Genomic DNA, 18,341 nt, shown 5'->3' with positions numbered 1-18,341 from the left:
TTTTTGTCGTTTGGGGTGTTGTTTGTGGTTAATCTATCTTCCTAAGATGGAGTGATGATTTTATAAACAGATGAGTGATAGTGTGTGTGTGAGGCGACTTCTAAATGAGTGGGTGTGTGTAACTAGTGTTTCCTAATCTACCTTCTAAACTTTGCAAAGAAAGAGATTGAAAGAAATAAATAACTTGAAATGAATTGAAAGCAAAGAACCACTTTCTAATGGCACTAGTCACTATTTATGATGCTGCAAATGAAAAGATAAGAAAACCACTTCAAAGACCAATGATAATGTTCATCTCTTCCTAACTCTCTGCTTCCAACATATGGTACTATGTAAAACACGATTAGGAAGTAGTTAGAGATAAGTCTAAAAAGTGATAAAGCTCTAAATGACAAATTATAACACCAATGTGCCTTTCTCCAGCATTCTGCTTCCAACATACATTGTTATGTGTAACAAGTGAAGAAAGAGTTAGTGATATAAGCCAAAACTACTTCAAAGCAAGCTGTAATTCATTAGTGTTCTGATCTCTTAAAGATAAACAGTTTATGATAAAGAGACCATCAATCAGTTAGCATACAACTTGAGAAACTAAACTAGAAGCTAAACTAGAAAACAGAGTAAAGGCAGCACTATGAATATGACAACTGAAAATACCACTAGATATAAAGCAAATACACAAACACACACAATCCCGGGTTAAAAAGCTGCAGAAAACAATCCTGATCAGTCAAAGTAAATGTTGCAAATGAAATGACAGTAAAAGTAAATCAAACTGTACATGTTTCAAATAAAAGGAAAGTGCTGAATGGAAAATAAGGAAATAGCAAGAGTATGAACATAAAATTATTATACAAGGGCTGTCATGAACGGGGGCCCTCCATCCACAAAACCCAAAGAAGACTTAGGTACTTGAAAACGTCAGAACAGCACTGTCTTCTATTACTCCATATGCAGAAAATTATAGTAAAGAGTGCTAGAACAACACTATCAAAACAGAGTTTCTGAATGCACTAAAATTATAACAAAAACATAAACACAGCAACTAAAGATTAACATTAAGCGTACGCAGACGCTGGTTTTTATAGGCATCTGAACGATTGCCTAATGCGTAAAGCTAGAAACTGAAAATTAACTAATCTGTCATGCGTATTAAAGGTTCAGCAACACGTAATTAGACCCGTGGATGATCTGGAGGTTTTGGTCGTCATGGAGATTGAATCCAAGGTTGGATTTTGTCTCCCACAACCTGCGTAACACGGATAAATCACCATCTGGAGTGACGTGACCCATTAGCTTACGCAACACCGTTTGAGCTGCCTTTGTTGACCGTGGCTTGACCCTCGTTGACCGGAGGTGTAGATGATGTTGTTGACCGCACCAATAGCACAGGAACCTTGAGCACCTTTATTCCCATGTGCCCATGTGATTCGTTTTGCAAAATGACACGTGGAACCTAGAGATCAATGAAAAGGCTGCGGAATGACCAGATGGTTGCGGAATCGCTGAATGGCTGCGGAATTGCCAGACAGTTGCGGAATCTCTGTGAATATGTCAAAAATCTAAACAAAACAGTCAATCATTAGCAAAGTTCACTAATCATGCTTAAATACATCAAATGTAATGATCTGGGTAGGTTTACAAGGAAAATAAGGCAAAAGAGAGAGATAAGTGAGGAAAAACTGTAGGTAATAATGGATGATTAGGCACAAGTTAGAGGCTCTACATACCCCCACTACGAGGGTATTGCATGTCCTCATGCAATCAAAAACACTGTTTAATCCACCTGCTGAGATGCCTCTGCTAAGACATCTAGTCTTCTCTTCTTCCTCTGTGTGGCCACATTGACTCTTGGTTTCCTTACCAAGCATCTGAACTTTAGATTGACCAAGGCTCTACTTAGCTTTCTGCATTTCTTCTTTAGCTTTTTGTTATTCCTTTGCCACAGGCCCAAATGAAGCATGGTATTATCGTGAACCATCTTATCCACTTTATCTTGCTCCTTCAATTTTTCATTCTCTTGTATGATATGGCGATTTAAAACTTCAAGCTCAAAAATTTCCTGTTTGAGTGAGTGAACTTGCTGCTCCAAAGGTTGAACAATGCTTGGACCAGCAGCTGCTTGTTCTAACGTCTCCAGGTAATTATAAACTTTTTGCTGATCTGGGTCAACCTCTGGTGACTTCTTTGGACTAGGCTCATACTCAAATTCGGATCCATGTTCATATTCAGGTTCATGCTCAAAAGGACTTTCCTCACGTGGAGGACTAGTCTCAACATACTCAGCATGTGGAGGGATTTTCTCAAAGTCAAGTCTTGTAGCAACCTTTTCAGGTGTGCTCAAGTCAATGATGAGTGACTTTTTACCCTTTGTGGCCCCCACTTTGTCTTGTAGCCTTCTGCTCCTTCTCACGGTGGTGATGCTCTGTTTTTCTTTTTGTGCCTTTTGCTTTTGTTTTTGCATCTTCTTGGAAAGGGCAGTCTCATGGAGTTTGGCCATTCTATGTGCTAATGGCTGAGTGTCTTCTTCACTGGAATTTTCAGGAGTAAGGTAGGTTTCTTGGGCTACAGCTTTGCCTTTATCTTTCTTTTGTCTCTTCCTACTCTCTTTTCTCTTTTGAGCAACTTCTTGCGCAAGTTCTGAAAGGGTTTCTGTAATGATTCCTTGGGCTGTTTGGTCAGTAACTTCAGTAAGCCCAGGGTCAATTTCTTGTTCAGAATGATGTACATCAGTTTCTTCTTCAATCTGTTCTTGGACAGTTTCTTCTTGGACAGTTTCAAGGACAGTAGTTTCAAGGACAGTAGTTTCTGCTTGGGCAACAATTTCTGGGGTAATTCCCTCTCCTCTTTTCCTTCTACTCTTTTTAGGCACTTGAGGTGAACCACCAGAGGCTTCCCCTATTTCTTGGAAATGATTTCTTATAAGAAATCTCTCCCATGTATCTCTTTTTTCTTTCAATTGTTCTTCAACTAGCATCTTAACAAGACCATGATGATACAGATGTGGCTCAATGTTTCTTGGGTTCCTTTGGACTATTGAACACATTTTTCTAAGACTTGAGAGTAGAAAATATGGAAGGTTAATATCATCTCCTAAGAAATGCATCATGACTTTGGCATGGTAAACATATAGAACTCCAAACCTTCCCTCACAAGTAAAGAATTTTTGTATCAATAGAAGTAAAGTTGTCCATTCTTCTTTGACATAAGTAACAGGAATCCCTTTTGTAAAAATGCTGGTGTCCATACCTGGATTCTTTAGAATTTGCTTCCACTGCTGGTCTTGTACTGATCGGTTTTTAAACCATCTTTCTCCAGTTTGTGGGAGTGAAGTGGCCTGTGCTATACTGCTTTTAGTGACTGTAAACTTCAGATCCCCTATCTCCACTTGATTGTCTTTGGATGCACTGGATCCAATTTGCTTTCTGCAAAGCGTCTTTAACTTGAGGATACCCTTCCAGAAATTTGGAGCCCTCTGGTTCTGCCCTTAAGAGTTTACCCATTAGCTCTACGGCTTTGTTTTAAAACTTTTGAAGAAAAGGGTTACACGGCTTCAACAGTGGCCTTAACACAGTAGATTTACGGCTCTAATGTAATAGCCGTAATATACTCTCAATGGTAATCAAAATTTAGCAGAGAGAAAAGAGTGAAACAGAGTATGGTTACGGTGGCAGCGTAGTGAGCACAGCGGAATAAGAGAAATGCGGAAATGAACTAGCGTGAATGGAGTGATACAAGCGTAGGAGGGTTATGAATGATGGGTAGAAACGGTTAGGTCCTTAGGCATCGGTCATAAGTATACACTTGGCTGCGGAATTATGATGTAGAGAGCCGTAGTACAGTAGTCTACGTCACTCAGGTACAAAAACCTTAATGGAAGAGCAGCCGTAATTGAGTTTCAAAATCGTGATGAACAGGGACCGGTAAGTTTGAGGGATACGTGGATTTTTGGTCGCATGATGGGAAAGACTGGTAATCATTACATTAAATGGCAAAAAACATAACCCGGAAACTTTGCAAAATGATATAACCGTAGGTTTAGGATTTAGATCATACCTCATATCCGCGCTTGGATTGCTTTTGATCATTTGCCACTAACCCTTCATTGTTTTATTGCTGCTGCATGACTCTTTTCCAATTATTGTTGATGACTTCTGAACTGTAAATTTCTTTTTAAACAAACTGTGTTTCTTTTATGCAGGTGCAGAGAGCTGCGGAATTGCTGAATGGCTGCGGAATTGCTCCTCAGCTGCGGAAACTGCAGTGGTACCCTCTGGCTGCACAAAACAACTTTAGCTATCTGAAAAATGACTTTATTGGTGGAATGAAATGTAATGAATGGATGGATGGAAAGAAATTAGGTGGAGTGAGAGTGATGAGATGGTGAATGAAGTGGTTGTAATGATGAAAATGAGATGGAATAAGGAGGAAAAAGAGATTTTTTTTATTTTTTATTTTTAGAAAATATGGGGTGTCAGGTGACCCTGATTTTCACCTCAGATTTTCTACATAGGACTGCCAATCAGAGACTGGTTTTCAGGCCTATACATTTATTATTATTTTTTTTTCTTTTTTTTTTTTTTTTTTTTTTTTCTTTTTTTTTTCTTTTTTTTTTTTTTCAAAAACCAAAGATTAGGCTGATGGAGGAGAAGAATCCTTCTCCACCAACCTGATTGCAGAATCTTCTTTAAATAACTTGACAAACTCTTCTTTTGAGAGTGGCTTTTGGTAGATCTTCAAGCGATGGCCATTCACAATAAGAGGAGTATGAAATTTATCAATAGTTTTCACTCGAACTGCTCCATTGCTAAAGACTTCATCAATCTCATATGGCCCAAGCCAATGAGTTTGAAACTTTCCTTTGAAGTCTTTGAACTTTGAATAAAACAATAGAGCCCAATCTCCTTTATGAAACTTTCTTTCTTTGATATGACAATCATGCCATTTAGATCTTTGGTGCTGAACTAGATCGGTCCTTAGAATTGCAAATTGTCTTATTTCATCTAGCTCATTTAGTTGGTCCATTCTGTGTTTTTGGGCTTCTGAGAGGCTCATTCCCAATTGGACTGCCATCTTGAAGGTCTTGATTTGGAACTCAATGGGGAGCAGGACTTCCTTCCCATAAACAAGTTCATAGGGAGAATGTCCTGTTGTGTTCTTCCATGTAGTTCTATAGGCCCATAAGGCTTCATGAAGCCTTTCCGCCCAATCTCTTCTATGAAGATGAACAGTCTTGGTGATAATGCCTTCAAGAACTTTATTGGTAGATTCCACTTGGCCATTTGATTATGGATGGTATGGAGTAGATGTTCTGTGTTTGATCTTATATTCCTCCATCAGCTTCTCCATCAATTTAGATGTAAATTGGCTGCCCTGATCTGTCACAATTTCCCTTGGGACACGAAAACGAGTGAAAATATCCTCAAAAAGAAATTGAACTGAATTTTCAGTGGCAGAAGGCAATGCTTTCGCTTCTACCCACTTAGTAACATAATCAGTACAAACCAGTATATACTTCTTTTGCTTTGATGGTGGATTAATTGGTTCAACGAAATCTAGAGCCCATTTCTCAAAGGGTTCGATGCATACCTGAGGCTGTAGTGGCATTTCATTTGAAGGAGTTGGTTTCCCAACTCTTTGGCAGCTGTCACACCTTCTAACATACTGCTTTGCATCTTTAAAGAGAGAAGGCCAATAATATCCTAGAGAAAGGATTTTATAGGCTGTCCTCTTGTCAACAAAGTGCCCGCCGCATGGTTCATCATGACATGCCTTAAGGATGTCAGGCATTTCATCTTCCCGAACACACCTTCTGATTATACAATCTGGCCCTGTTTTGAACAATTCATTAGAAATCCAAGAAAAATGCGAACTCTCCTGAATGATTTTCCTTTTCTCATTAGGAAATAAGTGTAGAGGTAGCTTCCCTGTAACTAGATAATTAGCCATATCTGCATACCAAGGAGTCTTGGTAGTCACTGCAAACAAGTATTCATCTGGAAACTTATCTTCTACTGGAGAATCTTCATTAGTGTTTTGGATTCTAGACAAGAAATCAGCTACTGTGTTTTGTTTTCCAGGTCTATCTAACACAGTAATGTTGAATTCTTGTAAAAGTAAAATCCATCTTGTAACTCTGCCATTAGTAACAGGTTTGTTCATTAAATATCTTATGGCAGAGTGATCAGTATGGACAAAGGTTTCATAGCCGGTTATGTAGTGTCTAAACTTATTAATCGCATGTACCACAGCTAAGAACTCTTTTTCTGTAACAGTATAATTTAACTCAATGGGAGTCAAATTTTTACTGGTGTAATAAATGGCATAAGGGATCAAGTCCTTTTGTCCCAAAACAGCTCCTAGAGCTGTATTTGAAACATCTGTGGAAATATGGAAAGGGAGTTTCCAATTTGGCCCCCTTAAGATGGGTGCTTCAGATATTCTAGTCTTTAAAGCTTCAAAAGCAGATTGACACTCGGGATCCCATTTGAACTCACAGTGTTTGGTAAGCAATTTGAAAAGAGGAGATGCTATCTTAGTGAAGTTTTCAATAAATCTTCTGTAATATCCAGTAAACCCAAGAAAACTTCTAACATCCTTCTAGCAATTTGGAATAGGTAACTTAGAGATGACTTCAACTTTGGATCTATCAACCTTAATCCCATCTCCTGAAATATGATGTCCTAAAACAATCCCTTCAATAAACATCATAAAACACTTTTCATGACTTAAAGAAAGATTTGTTTTCTTACATCTTACCAGTACTTTTTCCAAATTTTCCAAAGCTTCTTCAAATGTATTACCATAAACTGTGAAATCGTCCATGTAGACCTCTACACAATCATGAATTAGATCTGAAAAGATTCCTAGTACAGCCCTTTGAAATGTAGCGGGTGCATTGCACAATCCAAAAGGGAGTACTCGGTAGGCAAAAGTTCCTCAAGGACAAGTAAATGTGGTTTTGTCTTGATCTTCAGGTGCTACCTGAATTTGATTATACCCACTAAAACCATCCAAGAATGAGAAATACTTTTTACCTGCTAAAGTGTCTAGTACCTGATCAATAAAAGGTAGAGGAAAATGATCCTTTAAGGTTGCCTTGTTCAATTCTCGATAATCAATGCAAACTCTCCATTTACCATTCTTTTTGGGCACTATAACCAAGGGAGAAACCCATTGGCTATCTGAAATGGGGTAAATGAAGTTTACCTTGAGCAATTTCTGAAGTTCTTCTTTCACGATTTCCCTAAGGTTTGGATTCATCCGTCTCTGTGGTTGCCTAATAGGTCTGCTGTTTTCTTCAATATAGATGTGATGAATACAAGTCTTAGGATCGATTCCTTTCATGTCAGTGTATTCCCATGCAAATGCTGTAGAATGCTTTTGCAAAAGTTTGGTTAATTCTTCTTGTTGTGGTCTTTCCAAGTTTTTGTTAATGTTCAAAGTTTTTCCTGGAAGGATTTCAACTGTAGAACTACCAAACTCTTCCATTGAGAAGAGAGACATCTGTCTAGAGGAGAGATATTCAATGTCTGCATCTAACTGAAAATGTGTAGAGTCATATTCTAAAGATATTTCAAAATTTTCTAATGTATTTAGAATTTGACTGTCTTCACTAATCTCAGAGATGGTTAGAACAGGTTGTATAGTATCTTCATCATCGACCCACTCATCTTCTCCTATTTCTGTTATTGCTCTTGCTGGGGGATACAAGTTGAATTTCTTGGTGGAATTACCATCTGATATATACATGTCCCCAGACCTACAACTGATGAAAGCATCAATTGTTGCTAGCCAAGGTCTTCCTAAGATAAGAGGATGTCCTCCTAGATTGTTCTTGGGAGTTAAAATCATAAAATCAACTGGATATTCCCAAGAGTCTAGAGAGACTGGAATGTCTTCCAATACACCATCAGGTTTAATGATTGATCTGTCTGCAAGTTGCAGTGAAGTAGGTGTAAAGAGAAGGTTAGGAAGCTTTAACTGATCCATGGTCTGTCTACTCATGATGTTGATAGCGGCTCCTAAGTCAATCAAAGTATTTGGGATTTCAACCCCATTAATATGAGTTTTGACAATAGGACTACCGGGATCAACATACTTTTGCATGGTAATTTTACCCATCATAATGTCTGCAATTTTCCCAACTAGATGTATACTTTTGGTATCTCTGGTTCTTTTTACTGTTTTCTTCAAACTCAACTCCTTTATTGTCTTTGCTAGAATGGGAATTTCCTTAATGGCTTGTAACAAGGGGATCTTGATACAGACATTCTTCAATTCATCTAGAAAACTATAGTCAGGCAACCAAATTTGCTTTTCCACTCCTTTGTCAATTTGTAATCTTTCAGGAAAAGGAGGTGTAGCTAAAGATGTAGGTTGCTCAACTATGGGAGTTGTAGAGGTTGATTCTTTTTCTTTTTCTTTTTGGGTATTTTTGTTTTGAAGTGATACTTAAGAACCTTTATTGACTTTGAGAGATTCTTCCTCAAAAATGCTTGGTTGTTGAACACTTGTAGAAGGTTGATCTAGGATTCTACCTGATCTGAGTTGTACTTCATTGAGAGGAACAACCATATAGGTAGGGAATGGTTGACCTTCCATCATGTAAGCATTTTGAGGGTTCCTATTATTTGGATTTGGTAATGGCTGAGAGGGAAGTTGATTTGACTTCTGCTGGGATTGAAGCGAGAGTTGAGAATTTTGATTTTGTGGAGGAGGTTGTTGTTGTTGAGGGTATGGCAATGATAGTTGTTGACCTTGATTTGGAAGTTGTGGAGCTTGCTGATTCTGAAATGATGGAGGATATTGATAGAATTGAGCAAGTCTCCCATAAGGATTTTGCATGCTTTGTATCCATGCTTGAAAAGCATTTTGAGGTTGAGACCAAGGTTGTTGCCAAGGATTCCAATTTGGTTGGGGTTGAAAATTCATAGAGTTGTTAAACCCCTGATTTTGTTGCCCTTGCCAAGGTCTCCTTGCAACAAAACAGAGAGATTCAAGTGTGTTTGGATCCTCTTGAAAGACTGCTTTGAGGCCAGGAATTGAAGGACAATCCTTGGTCTCATGAATTTCTAAGCAAATTACACATGTCTCTACAACGTGTGCATCCAAGGGACATTCCCTTAAAGCATGTTTCTTTCTACATTTCGGGCAAAAGATAGCCAAAGCCTCAGCTTCTGCTTTTTGTTTATTGTGAATCTTAAGGGTATCTAGTTGTTCACTAAGATTCCCTAAGATGTCAGTTTTGAATTCATCAAGCATATTGCCAATTTCAGCCCTACTTACTGATCCTGTTGCAGATTTATTTGCTCTAAGGAGAGAGGGATCTCTAGGCCCTTTTTGAGTTTTTGATTTGCCCCTTGAGAGATGGATACAGAGTTCTGCTATATCATTGAGTGAAAGTTGAGAAATATCCCCTTTCCCCATCATGTTTAAGATATCTATCCATTCATCCCTAATGGCTTTTAATAAGAGTGCTTTTAAGGTCTCTTCATCCAAAGTACTCATTTTTGCTCTTTTCAAGTTATATTGAAATCTTTCAAGTAAATCTTCCAAACTCTCATCTTCTCTTTGTATCATTTTAAATACCTCGTCTTTGTGATTAGTAGGCGTACAATAGTCCTGATACCTATCCAAAAAGGTTTGTTTCATTTCATCCCAAGACCTAATGGATTGAGTTAGTAACCCCATGAACCATTTCAAAGCTTGATCTTTTAATGTTGAGGGTAACAATTTGAGTTTCTGAGTATCATCCAGGTAGTCATAAGTTCGACACACAACTTCAAATTCAAACAAAAATGTTTCAGAGTCCTCAGTTCTTAACCCATGGAAGTTTGGGAGGACAGATGGTGATATGTTTTTCATAGTAGCTCGGGAATCCTCATTAACAATAGGAAACCCAAATGAGTTATCCCCATCTCTATTTCCTCCTCCAAAGGGACCTCTACCTCCTCCATTATTATTGTTGTTTCCTCCTCCTCCTCTACCTCTACCTCTACCACCTCCTTCTTCCTCTGCCATGATGGTTCTCCTAGGGATTTCAAAATCTTCTGGTTCCTCTACAAAGGGTGAATGAGAAGAGATTTCTCCTTCTTCTTCAGGTGATTCTACTTCCTCAATTACAATTGGTCTTTCTGTAGGAGAATGAGAAGAGTCTCTTCCTGGTTCAAACTCAATAGGAGGTGTGGGAGAGTCAACTCTTGGCTCTTGAATTCCAGGAATTCTAGGACTAGGAGTGTCGGTTGGAGATAAGGGAGGTGTCTCTTGTCTATCCCTTGAAGCAGATGGACTTGTGAAGATTGAACTTTGAGCTCTAGCTAAAAACCTTCCCCTAGAATCTCTAGCTCTATGCATGTCATTTTTTATTATTTATCTTCAAGTCAAGTTAATAGTTCTTTTTCTGATCTTCCAGGTCACTCTAGGTGCAAGAAGAGAGCATACTCAAGAAACTACTAAATCAATAACTTTCTCTTTTCTGATCCTCCAGATCACTTTGAAGTGCAAGAGGAGAGCATACTTTGATAGGTTATCAACTTCTTTCCTTGAAATTTTATGTTTTTTTTTTCTAAGAATATGGCTACTTAATTTCACTTCCCCGGCAACGGAGCCAAAATGTTTAGTCAATTTAGTGTTCCTAAATTGATGTCATTAATTGTCAATCCGGGGCTCGTAAGCTGATGAAGTGAAGGTGTACTATATGTACTTAAGCAACCTCTTAGAGCTTTTTGTCGTTTGGGGTGTTGTTTGTGGTTAATCTATCTTCCTAAGATGGAGTGATGATTTTATAAACAGATGAGTGATAGTGTGTGTGTGTGTGAGGTGACTTCTAAATGAGTGGGTGTGTGTAACTGGTGTTTCCTAATCTACCTTCTAAACTTTGCAAAGAAAGAGATTGAAAGAAATAAATAACTTGAAATGAACTGAAAGCAAAGAACCACTTTCTAAAGGCACTAGTCACTATTCATGATGCTGCAAATGAAAAGATAAGAAAACCACTTCAAAGACCAATGATAATGTTCATCTCTTCCTAACTCTCTGCTTCCAACATATAGTACTATGTAAAACACGATTAGGAAGTAGTTAGAGATAAGTCTAAAAAGTGATAAAGCTCTAAATGACAAATTATAACACCACTGTGCCTTTCTCCAGCATTCTGCTTCCAACATACATTGTTATGTGTAACAAGTGAAGAAAGAGTTAGTGATATAAGCCAAAACTACTTCAAAGCAAGCTGTAATTCATTAGTATTCTGATCTCTTAAAGATAAACAGTTTATGATAAAGAGACCATCAATCAGTTAGCATACAACTTGAGAAACTAAACTAGAAGTTAAACTAGAAAACAGAGTAAAGGCAGCACTATGAATATGACAACTGAAAATACCACTAGATATAAAGCAAATACACAAAGACACACAATCCCGGGTTAAAAACCTGCAGAAAACAATCCTGATCAGTCAAAGTAAATGCTGCAAATGAAATGACAGTGAAAGTAAATCAAACTGTACATGTTTCAAAGAAAAGGAAAGTGCTGAATGGAAAATAAGGAAATAGCAAGAACATGAACATAAAATTACTATACAAGGGCTGTTATGAACGGGGGCCCTCCATCCACAAAACCCAAAGAAGACTCAGGTACTTGAAAACGTCAGAACAACACTGTCTTCTATTACTCCATATGCAGAAAATTACAGTAAAGAGTGCTAGAACAGCACTATCAAAACAGAGTTTCTGAATGCACTAAAATTATAACAATAACATAAACGCAGCAACTAAAGATTAACATTAAGCGTACGCAGACGCTGGTTTTTATAGGCATTTGAACGATTGCCTAATGCGTAAAGCTAGAAACTGAAAATTAACTAATCTGTCATGCGTATTAAAGGTTCAGCAACACGTAATTAGACCCGTGGATGATCTGGAGGTTTTGGTCGTCATGGAGATTGAATCCAAGGTTGGATTTTGTCTCCCACAACCTGCGTAACACGGATAAATCACCATCTGGAGTGACGTGACCCATCAGCTCACGCAGCACCGTTTGAGCTGCCTTTGTTGACCGTGGCTTGACCCTCGTTGACCGGAGGTGTAGATGATGTTGCTGACCGAACCAATAGCACAGGAACCTTGAGCACCTTTATTCCCACGTGCCCATGTGATTCGTTTTGCAAAATGACACGTGGAACCTAGAGATCAATGAAAAGGCTGCAGAATGACCAGATGGCTGCGAAATCGCTGAATGGCTGCGGAATTGCCAGACAGCTGCGGAATCTCTGTGAATATGTCAAAAATCTAAACAAAACAGTCAATCATTAGCAAAGTTCACTAATCATGCTTAAAGACATCAAATGTAATGATCTGGGTAGGTTTACAAGGAAAATAAGGCAAAAGAGAGAGATAAGTGAGGAAAAACTGTAGGTAATAATGGATGATTAGGCACAAGTTAGAGGCTCTACAACACTTTGTGCTCTTCACCTTTCTTCTCATAGCCTAGAGGTTGTTCAATGTACACTTCTTCTTTTAACACTCCATTTAGGAATGCTGACTTCACGTCCATTTGGTAGACTTTCCAATTGTTTTGAGCTGCTATGGACAGCACCGCTCTCACGGTTTCCATTCCTGCAACCAGTGCGAAAGTATCCTCATAATCTCTCCCATACTGCTGCTTGTACCCTTTGACAACCAGTCTTGCCTTGTGTCTTTCTATCTTTCCTTTAGCATTGCTCTTAGTCTTGTAAACCCATTTGACTCCAATGACTTCTTTGCCTTTTGGTAGCTCAACCAAATCCCATGTTTTGTTTCTCTCTATGGCATTCATCTCCTCATCCATAGCTTCTATCCATTTCTTATCTTTAATTGCATCTTCGAAATGAATAGGATCATCAACATGACAATACAAGGCAAATAAGGAATTCATTCCTTCATCATAAATGTCACTTAGATTTCTAAATTTCTTACCTCTTTCATTTGGTGTGCAAGTGCTTGAAGATGCACTTGAATTTCCTCCTTGTGGTGTGCTTGGAGAAGCACTCTCATTTATCCTCAATGGTGTCCCTTGCTGTCCTTGTGTTGGCGCTGCTGTTTGGGGATGTATTTCAGCCATCTCCTCTTCATCTTCATCATGAGACAAACAGTTCTTGACATTCACTGTTTTCTCTATGCTTCCATCCCAAGCTTCCTCTTCAATGAATTGAACATCTCTGCTGACAAAAAACTTCTTGGTAGATGGGATATACAACCTGTAGGCTTTGGATTCCTCACTCTATCCAATGAAGATACATTTCTCCCCTTTGCTGTCCAACTTCCTCCTCAGCTGATCTGGAATGTGTGCATAGGCCACACATCCAAAAACTCTCATGTGGGTGACTCCTTGCTTTGTAAATATTTTTACCTCTCCTTTACCCATAACAGAAATTTTGCTATCAGTTCCTAGTGTGACTTCTGATTTCACATTTTTATCTAGGGCAGAAAAGAAGGCTATGTTTCCTGTCATATGGTTGCTGCAACCTGAGTCTAAAAACCATATGTCTTCACTGTTTGTTTCAGCCATGTTACAAGCTAACAACACATTATTTTGGCTGATGTTTTCTCTAGTGACATTTGCATTTTGTCTATTACTCATATCATGCTGCTTCTTCCTACATTCACTGGCATAATGCCCATATTTTTTACAATAATAGCATTGGACATTGGATTTTTCATACCTTTGTCCTTGAGCATGATGTTGTCCTCCTTGTTGGTTGTTGCCTTGGCCTTGGTTCTGATTTGGATTGCTGCCTCTTCCTTGAGCATTTGCTGGGCTGTTCCTTCCACCTCTGTTCTGGCTTCTGCCTCTTCCTCTCTTGTTTCCTCTGCCTTGACCTCTTCCTCTTCCAAAGGACATATGGGTCTTGAAGGCTTGCTCTAGAGATGAGTTTTCATTCCTATTCAACCTCTGCTCATGTGTTATCAGTGATGCATGTAGCTCATCAACTGAAAATTTTGAGAGATCCTTTGTCTCTTCAATGGTGGTGGCAATCGCATCAAACTTTGAGGGTAAGACCCTCAATATTTTCTCCACAATCCTCCTATCTTCAAGGGTTTCTCCATGAGTCCTTATCTGTGTGACCAAACCAATTACATGTGTGAAGAATGAGTCAATGTTGTCTGACTCCTTCATGCACAGATTCTCAAAATCCTTCCTCAGCAATTGTAGTTTTGCTGTCTTCCCTCTCTCCATGCCTTGATAGGTTGTCTTGAGGGTTTGCCATGCTTCATTGGATGTCTTAGCTGCTGCTAACCTTGGAAACACGCTTCCATGCACTGCTTGATACAAGAAGAAAAGGGCTTTTGAATCCTTCTTCTTGCAGCTCTTTAATAGATCCTTCTCTCCTTGAGTTAATGCATTAAACTCATTTTCATCTGCTGGTTGTTCAAAACCTTCCTCAACTATTTCCCATAAGTCTTGGGAAGCAAACAAGGCTTTCATTGTTATTGCCCAATAGTCATAGTTTTTACCATCAAATAATGGGAGCTGCATACCCATGCTATTACTGGTGCTTGTGCCAGCCATTCTTGCAGCCTCAACTATGCTTCAATTTCTTGACTGTGTATTTTAAAACAACTGACTGCTTCTTCAGCAACACATAAAAAAAACCTTTTGAAATACCTGAATCCTTTGCCTGAGACTTTACTTTGCTGGAGAAGATCTACTGCTGCAACAAAGACTCCTCCCTTCAGCTTCTTTGTCACCTTCAAAGAGCCTAAATCTGCTCTGATACCACTGTTGGGGATTTTTCTGATAAAATCCCAAAAACAAAAAAAACTCCACAGAGGCGATGCTCTGTTTCTACCTTTCCAGGATCTTTTGTGCAAATGGAAGCTTTAAAAAAATTATTGAGGAACATAGTATTTCACCACCATAAAAACATTTCTATTGATTAAAACAAAATGTCTGATACAAACTTCATCCTCTTTGCTGAGAGGGATTCACCAAAAATACGTTCAACAAAAACATTTACTCTGTCTCCACATGAGAATTTACTGTGCTGGGTTTACTGCTGTAAAACCCCTTTTACATTACTGCTGTAAAACAAATTTTTTACATACACAGTAAAAATTTCATTACATTCACTTATATAAAAAAACTCACACCATGCGCTCTTTCACTTCTTGTTTTCCACTGCTGTGGATATTACAAAAACAGTTTCATGTTATTTCTTTGTTTTGCGATGGGCCAACAATACAATACATTCCATGTCCTGTTTAACTTACAATACATTCCCTGTCCTGTTTAACTTCTCGCACTGCTGTGCGTTCAATATATTTCCATGAACAAAACTGTGCACACGGGCTCAACTCTATGTTCTATATTAAAACATACATATTCAAAAACGTAAAGAAAACAAGAAACATTATGTGCCGTAACCAAAATTAAAACTATCTACCTACTTCTACAACAACAGTTAATACATTAACTTCCTTCGGCGGTCAACGGAAAACCTTATACTCCACGCAATCCTCGATTTGATGCGGGTCCGTATGCAGCTTCAGGCGATCGACGGCGGAGAGCGCGGGAGCAGATCGGACGGCTGGAATGGATATCGGGAGGCCTCATTATGCTGAACATTAGCACCCGAGAAATTACGTTTGCTTACGTATGGGGAGAGCCACGCGTCTGCACCATATTCCATTGGGTTCAAAAATACGGAAACCACTTTTACTCAAAAGCGGTCCGAGATCCCTCAAGGTGGTTTGTGGTTTCATTGCGCGGTTTTGGAGTTATAAATGCGCAGTTTAAATTACATATTCAACAACTTTGACCCATCCAGTGGAGTTTCGCTGAGCCGAAACAAGTTGAAGACTATTCTGCCCTGGGGGCTGAATATCCTTCTCACGGCGGAATATTCTTCTCAGAGTCTGAGGACGGAGTAAGATGAGAACGTTTCTGGGATATCTGAGAGACGGAGGGGTTTGACAGATCGTCCAAGGGAGCTTCAACGGAATCTCAACGTTCTGCCCATTTGCTACAATTTCCTCCTCATCCGAACTGGAGGAATCTGAATCGTCCATAGGGGGAGGAGGCACACAGGGATTCCAACTTTTGGACTTGGGCTTGAATTTGAGGTCAGATTTTTATTTGTATTATTTAAACTAATTTTTTTTTCTATATATGGATTCAATATTTTGAAAAATTTTCTGGGCATTTCCATTATGCAAGAGTTACTAATAAAACTTATGATTTCAATAAATTAATGTCTGATTTTAGAAAAAATAAACCAGGAAAACTCAAAAAAGAAGCTTCCAAAAAAATATCATTAAATTAATAATTAAAAAAAGAAAAACAACATGGCTGATTGTAATTTCAGAAACAATCCACATCGCTATACTAAACGAATGGCGAGAATTTATACTATGCCATGCTTTACTCGACGCCCATGTTGGGTCTGGGTTCAAAGGCCATGAGATATTGATGACTCCATTGGCGTGTTGGACAGCGGGGAAGGCGAGTCCATGAGTTGTTGCTTAAATTATAGGTAACAACCAAATCTGTGATTACCCTGTCATCTTTATTTGAAACTGATTTGAAGCAGATCCACGTTTGGCCCACTCCTGCGCACTGGAACCAAGCCGACGACCCCATCATATCTTGGTATAACGATGGAGGCATCTTTGTTATCTCCTTCCAGCGAGAGAAGCCTTGCCTGTGATCTTTTTCAAACTCCCAAACAGTAATACTCCTCCTCATATCCCGCCCTTCCAACAATTCCTCCAAGGCTATGGTCGCTGCCACCAGAATCCGCGACCCGCAGGCGATCAAGTATGGCATCGTCGAGGAATTGTTCAGTACTTCTGGAAGCGGTACAAAAAACACAGGTATCCCAGATGCTGCACTAATATCTAAAATCAGCGTGGCCCGCACTCCATATTCAGCCATCAGACAGTACAAGGTATCGTCCAGTACAACCAAGTCCTGAATTACACCCAACTCCCTTGGAAGATTTCCAGCAGTTCTCCATGACTTGGTACACGATTCGTAGATTTCCACCACAGATGATCCTAGACCGCCATGAAGCAACCCCACCGCCACTACTTTGTAGCTGTCACTGTCAGTTTGCACAATGGCTTTGGTGACATGGCGGTTGATTTGAAGTAACATGGGGGGAAGTTTGAAGTGTGTCCTTCTATAAGGATTGTATACGTATGAACAACAACGGCAATAATCAAGACAGTCGCATTCCTTGTCTAGTAACAGAAGGCCTGCAGCTGATCCACGGTGATGGACACTTCTTGATCGTCCCCTGGATATGGAGAAGCAGGGTTTCCAACTGTTTGTGTAAAAACAATAAGCTATGGAAGGAGTAGCAGAAAATATATCGCACACAACCAGCCATGGCCCCCTGTTGGCAGGTGCCCTTGCCCATATGTTACTCATCAATTCGCTAGAAAGTAGTCCTTTCCATTCTTTACAGACGCAGCCAAATTTACAAACAGTTTCCAGAGGCAGCCTACCCAATATATCTAATTTCACATCCTTATTCAACTTATTCCACAACCCCTTGGCTAAATCTGAACACTCCCCATGATTTTCCATAACAGATTGTTTCGCAGCATTGACCCTTTCCCTTTCTTCTAAGGCCATTAATGAATACTGTGAACTGATTCAGAGGAATCCGAGCTTTACAAAATTTCTGAAGGTAAGTGCGAATCCTCGAGGTGTGAACCAAATATTTATACTGTTAACCAGTTCCATGCACATTCAAGACTTACAGTTGGGAGCAAAAGAGTGAAAATTAGAGCATGCTGACTCCCTTTTTTATTTTTGGAAAGTTGATTATATTCCTAGAAAATTTAATGTTGTTATAGAACTAGTTTGTGCTAACTTGAGATATATTCCATGGATATTTGTAGTTTTCTTTTAGTTACGACTTAAATGTGCAGTCTAAAAAAGTGTCAACGTAGCCATGCGAGAATGGATTTGAAAGTGGGTCGTATCAGTTTTTATTTATGGAAAGTTGATTACACGCATGGAAAATTTTATTGTTATTATATAAATTTACATGCATGGAAAATTTTATTGTTTTTATATAAATTTAGATTTAGTTTTTGCATGTGCAGTCTAATAGTGTCAACTTGTTTTATTGTTATTATATAAATTTAAATGCACGGAAAATTTTATTGTTATTATATACATTTTTTTTATTGGAGTGGTTTTTTTTTTAATTTGTAATTTCAAACAACAATTTGTTATTATTAGATTAAATATAACTTTTTCATAAATGTTATAAATTGCCTAGTACAATATGTTATGTTTTTAGAGACTTAAACCAATTTTCTTATAAATGTTTAGCTGGTTACAATCTA

General features: G+C 38.7%; 1 protein-coding gene across 1 annotated transcript; it reads right to left on the bottom strand.

Annotated features, from left to right (window-relative positions):
- Positions 1–16,401: 16,401 nt before the first annotated feature.
- Positions 16,402–17,619, bottom strand: LOC149175928 (F-box only protein 6-like). The gene has a single exon (XM_089421291.1). The coding sequence runs from the start codon at positions 17,617–17,619 to the stop codon at positions 16,402–16,404; it is 1,218 nt and encodes a 405-aa protein (XP_089277417.1).
- Positions 17,620–18,341: the final 722 nt, after the last annotated feature.

The sequence above is a fragment of the Pinus tabuliformis genome, chromosome 4_1 (assembly GCF_031772625.1).
Source record: "Pinus tabuliformis cultivar Carrire ecotype Pingquan chromosome 4_1, CPIR1, whole genome shotgun sequence".
Lineage (NCBI taxonomy): Eukaryota > Viridiplantae > Streptophyta > Pinopsida > Pinales > Pinaceae > Pinus > Pinus tabuliformis.
The sequence above is the reverse complement of the archived record's forward strand: the minus strand, read 5'-3'. Positions and strand labels throughout refer to the sequence as shown.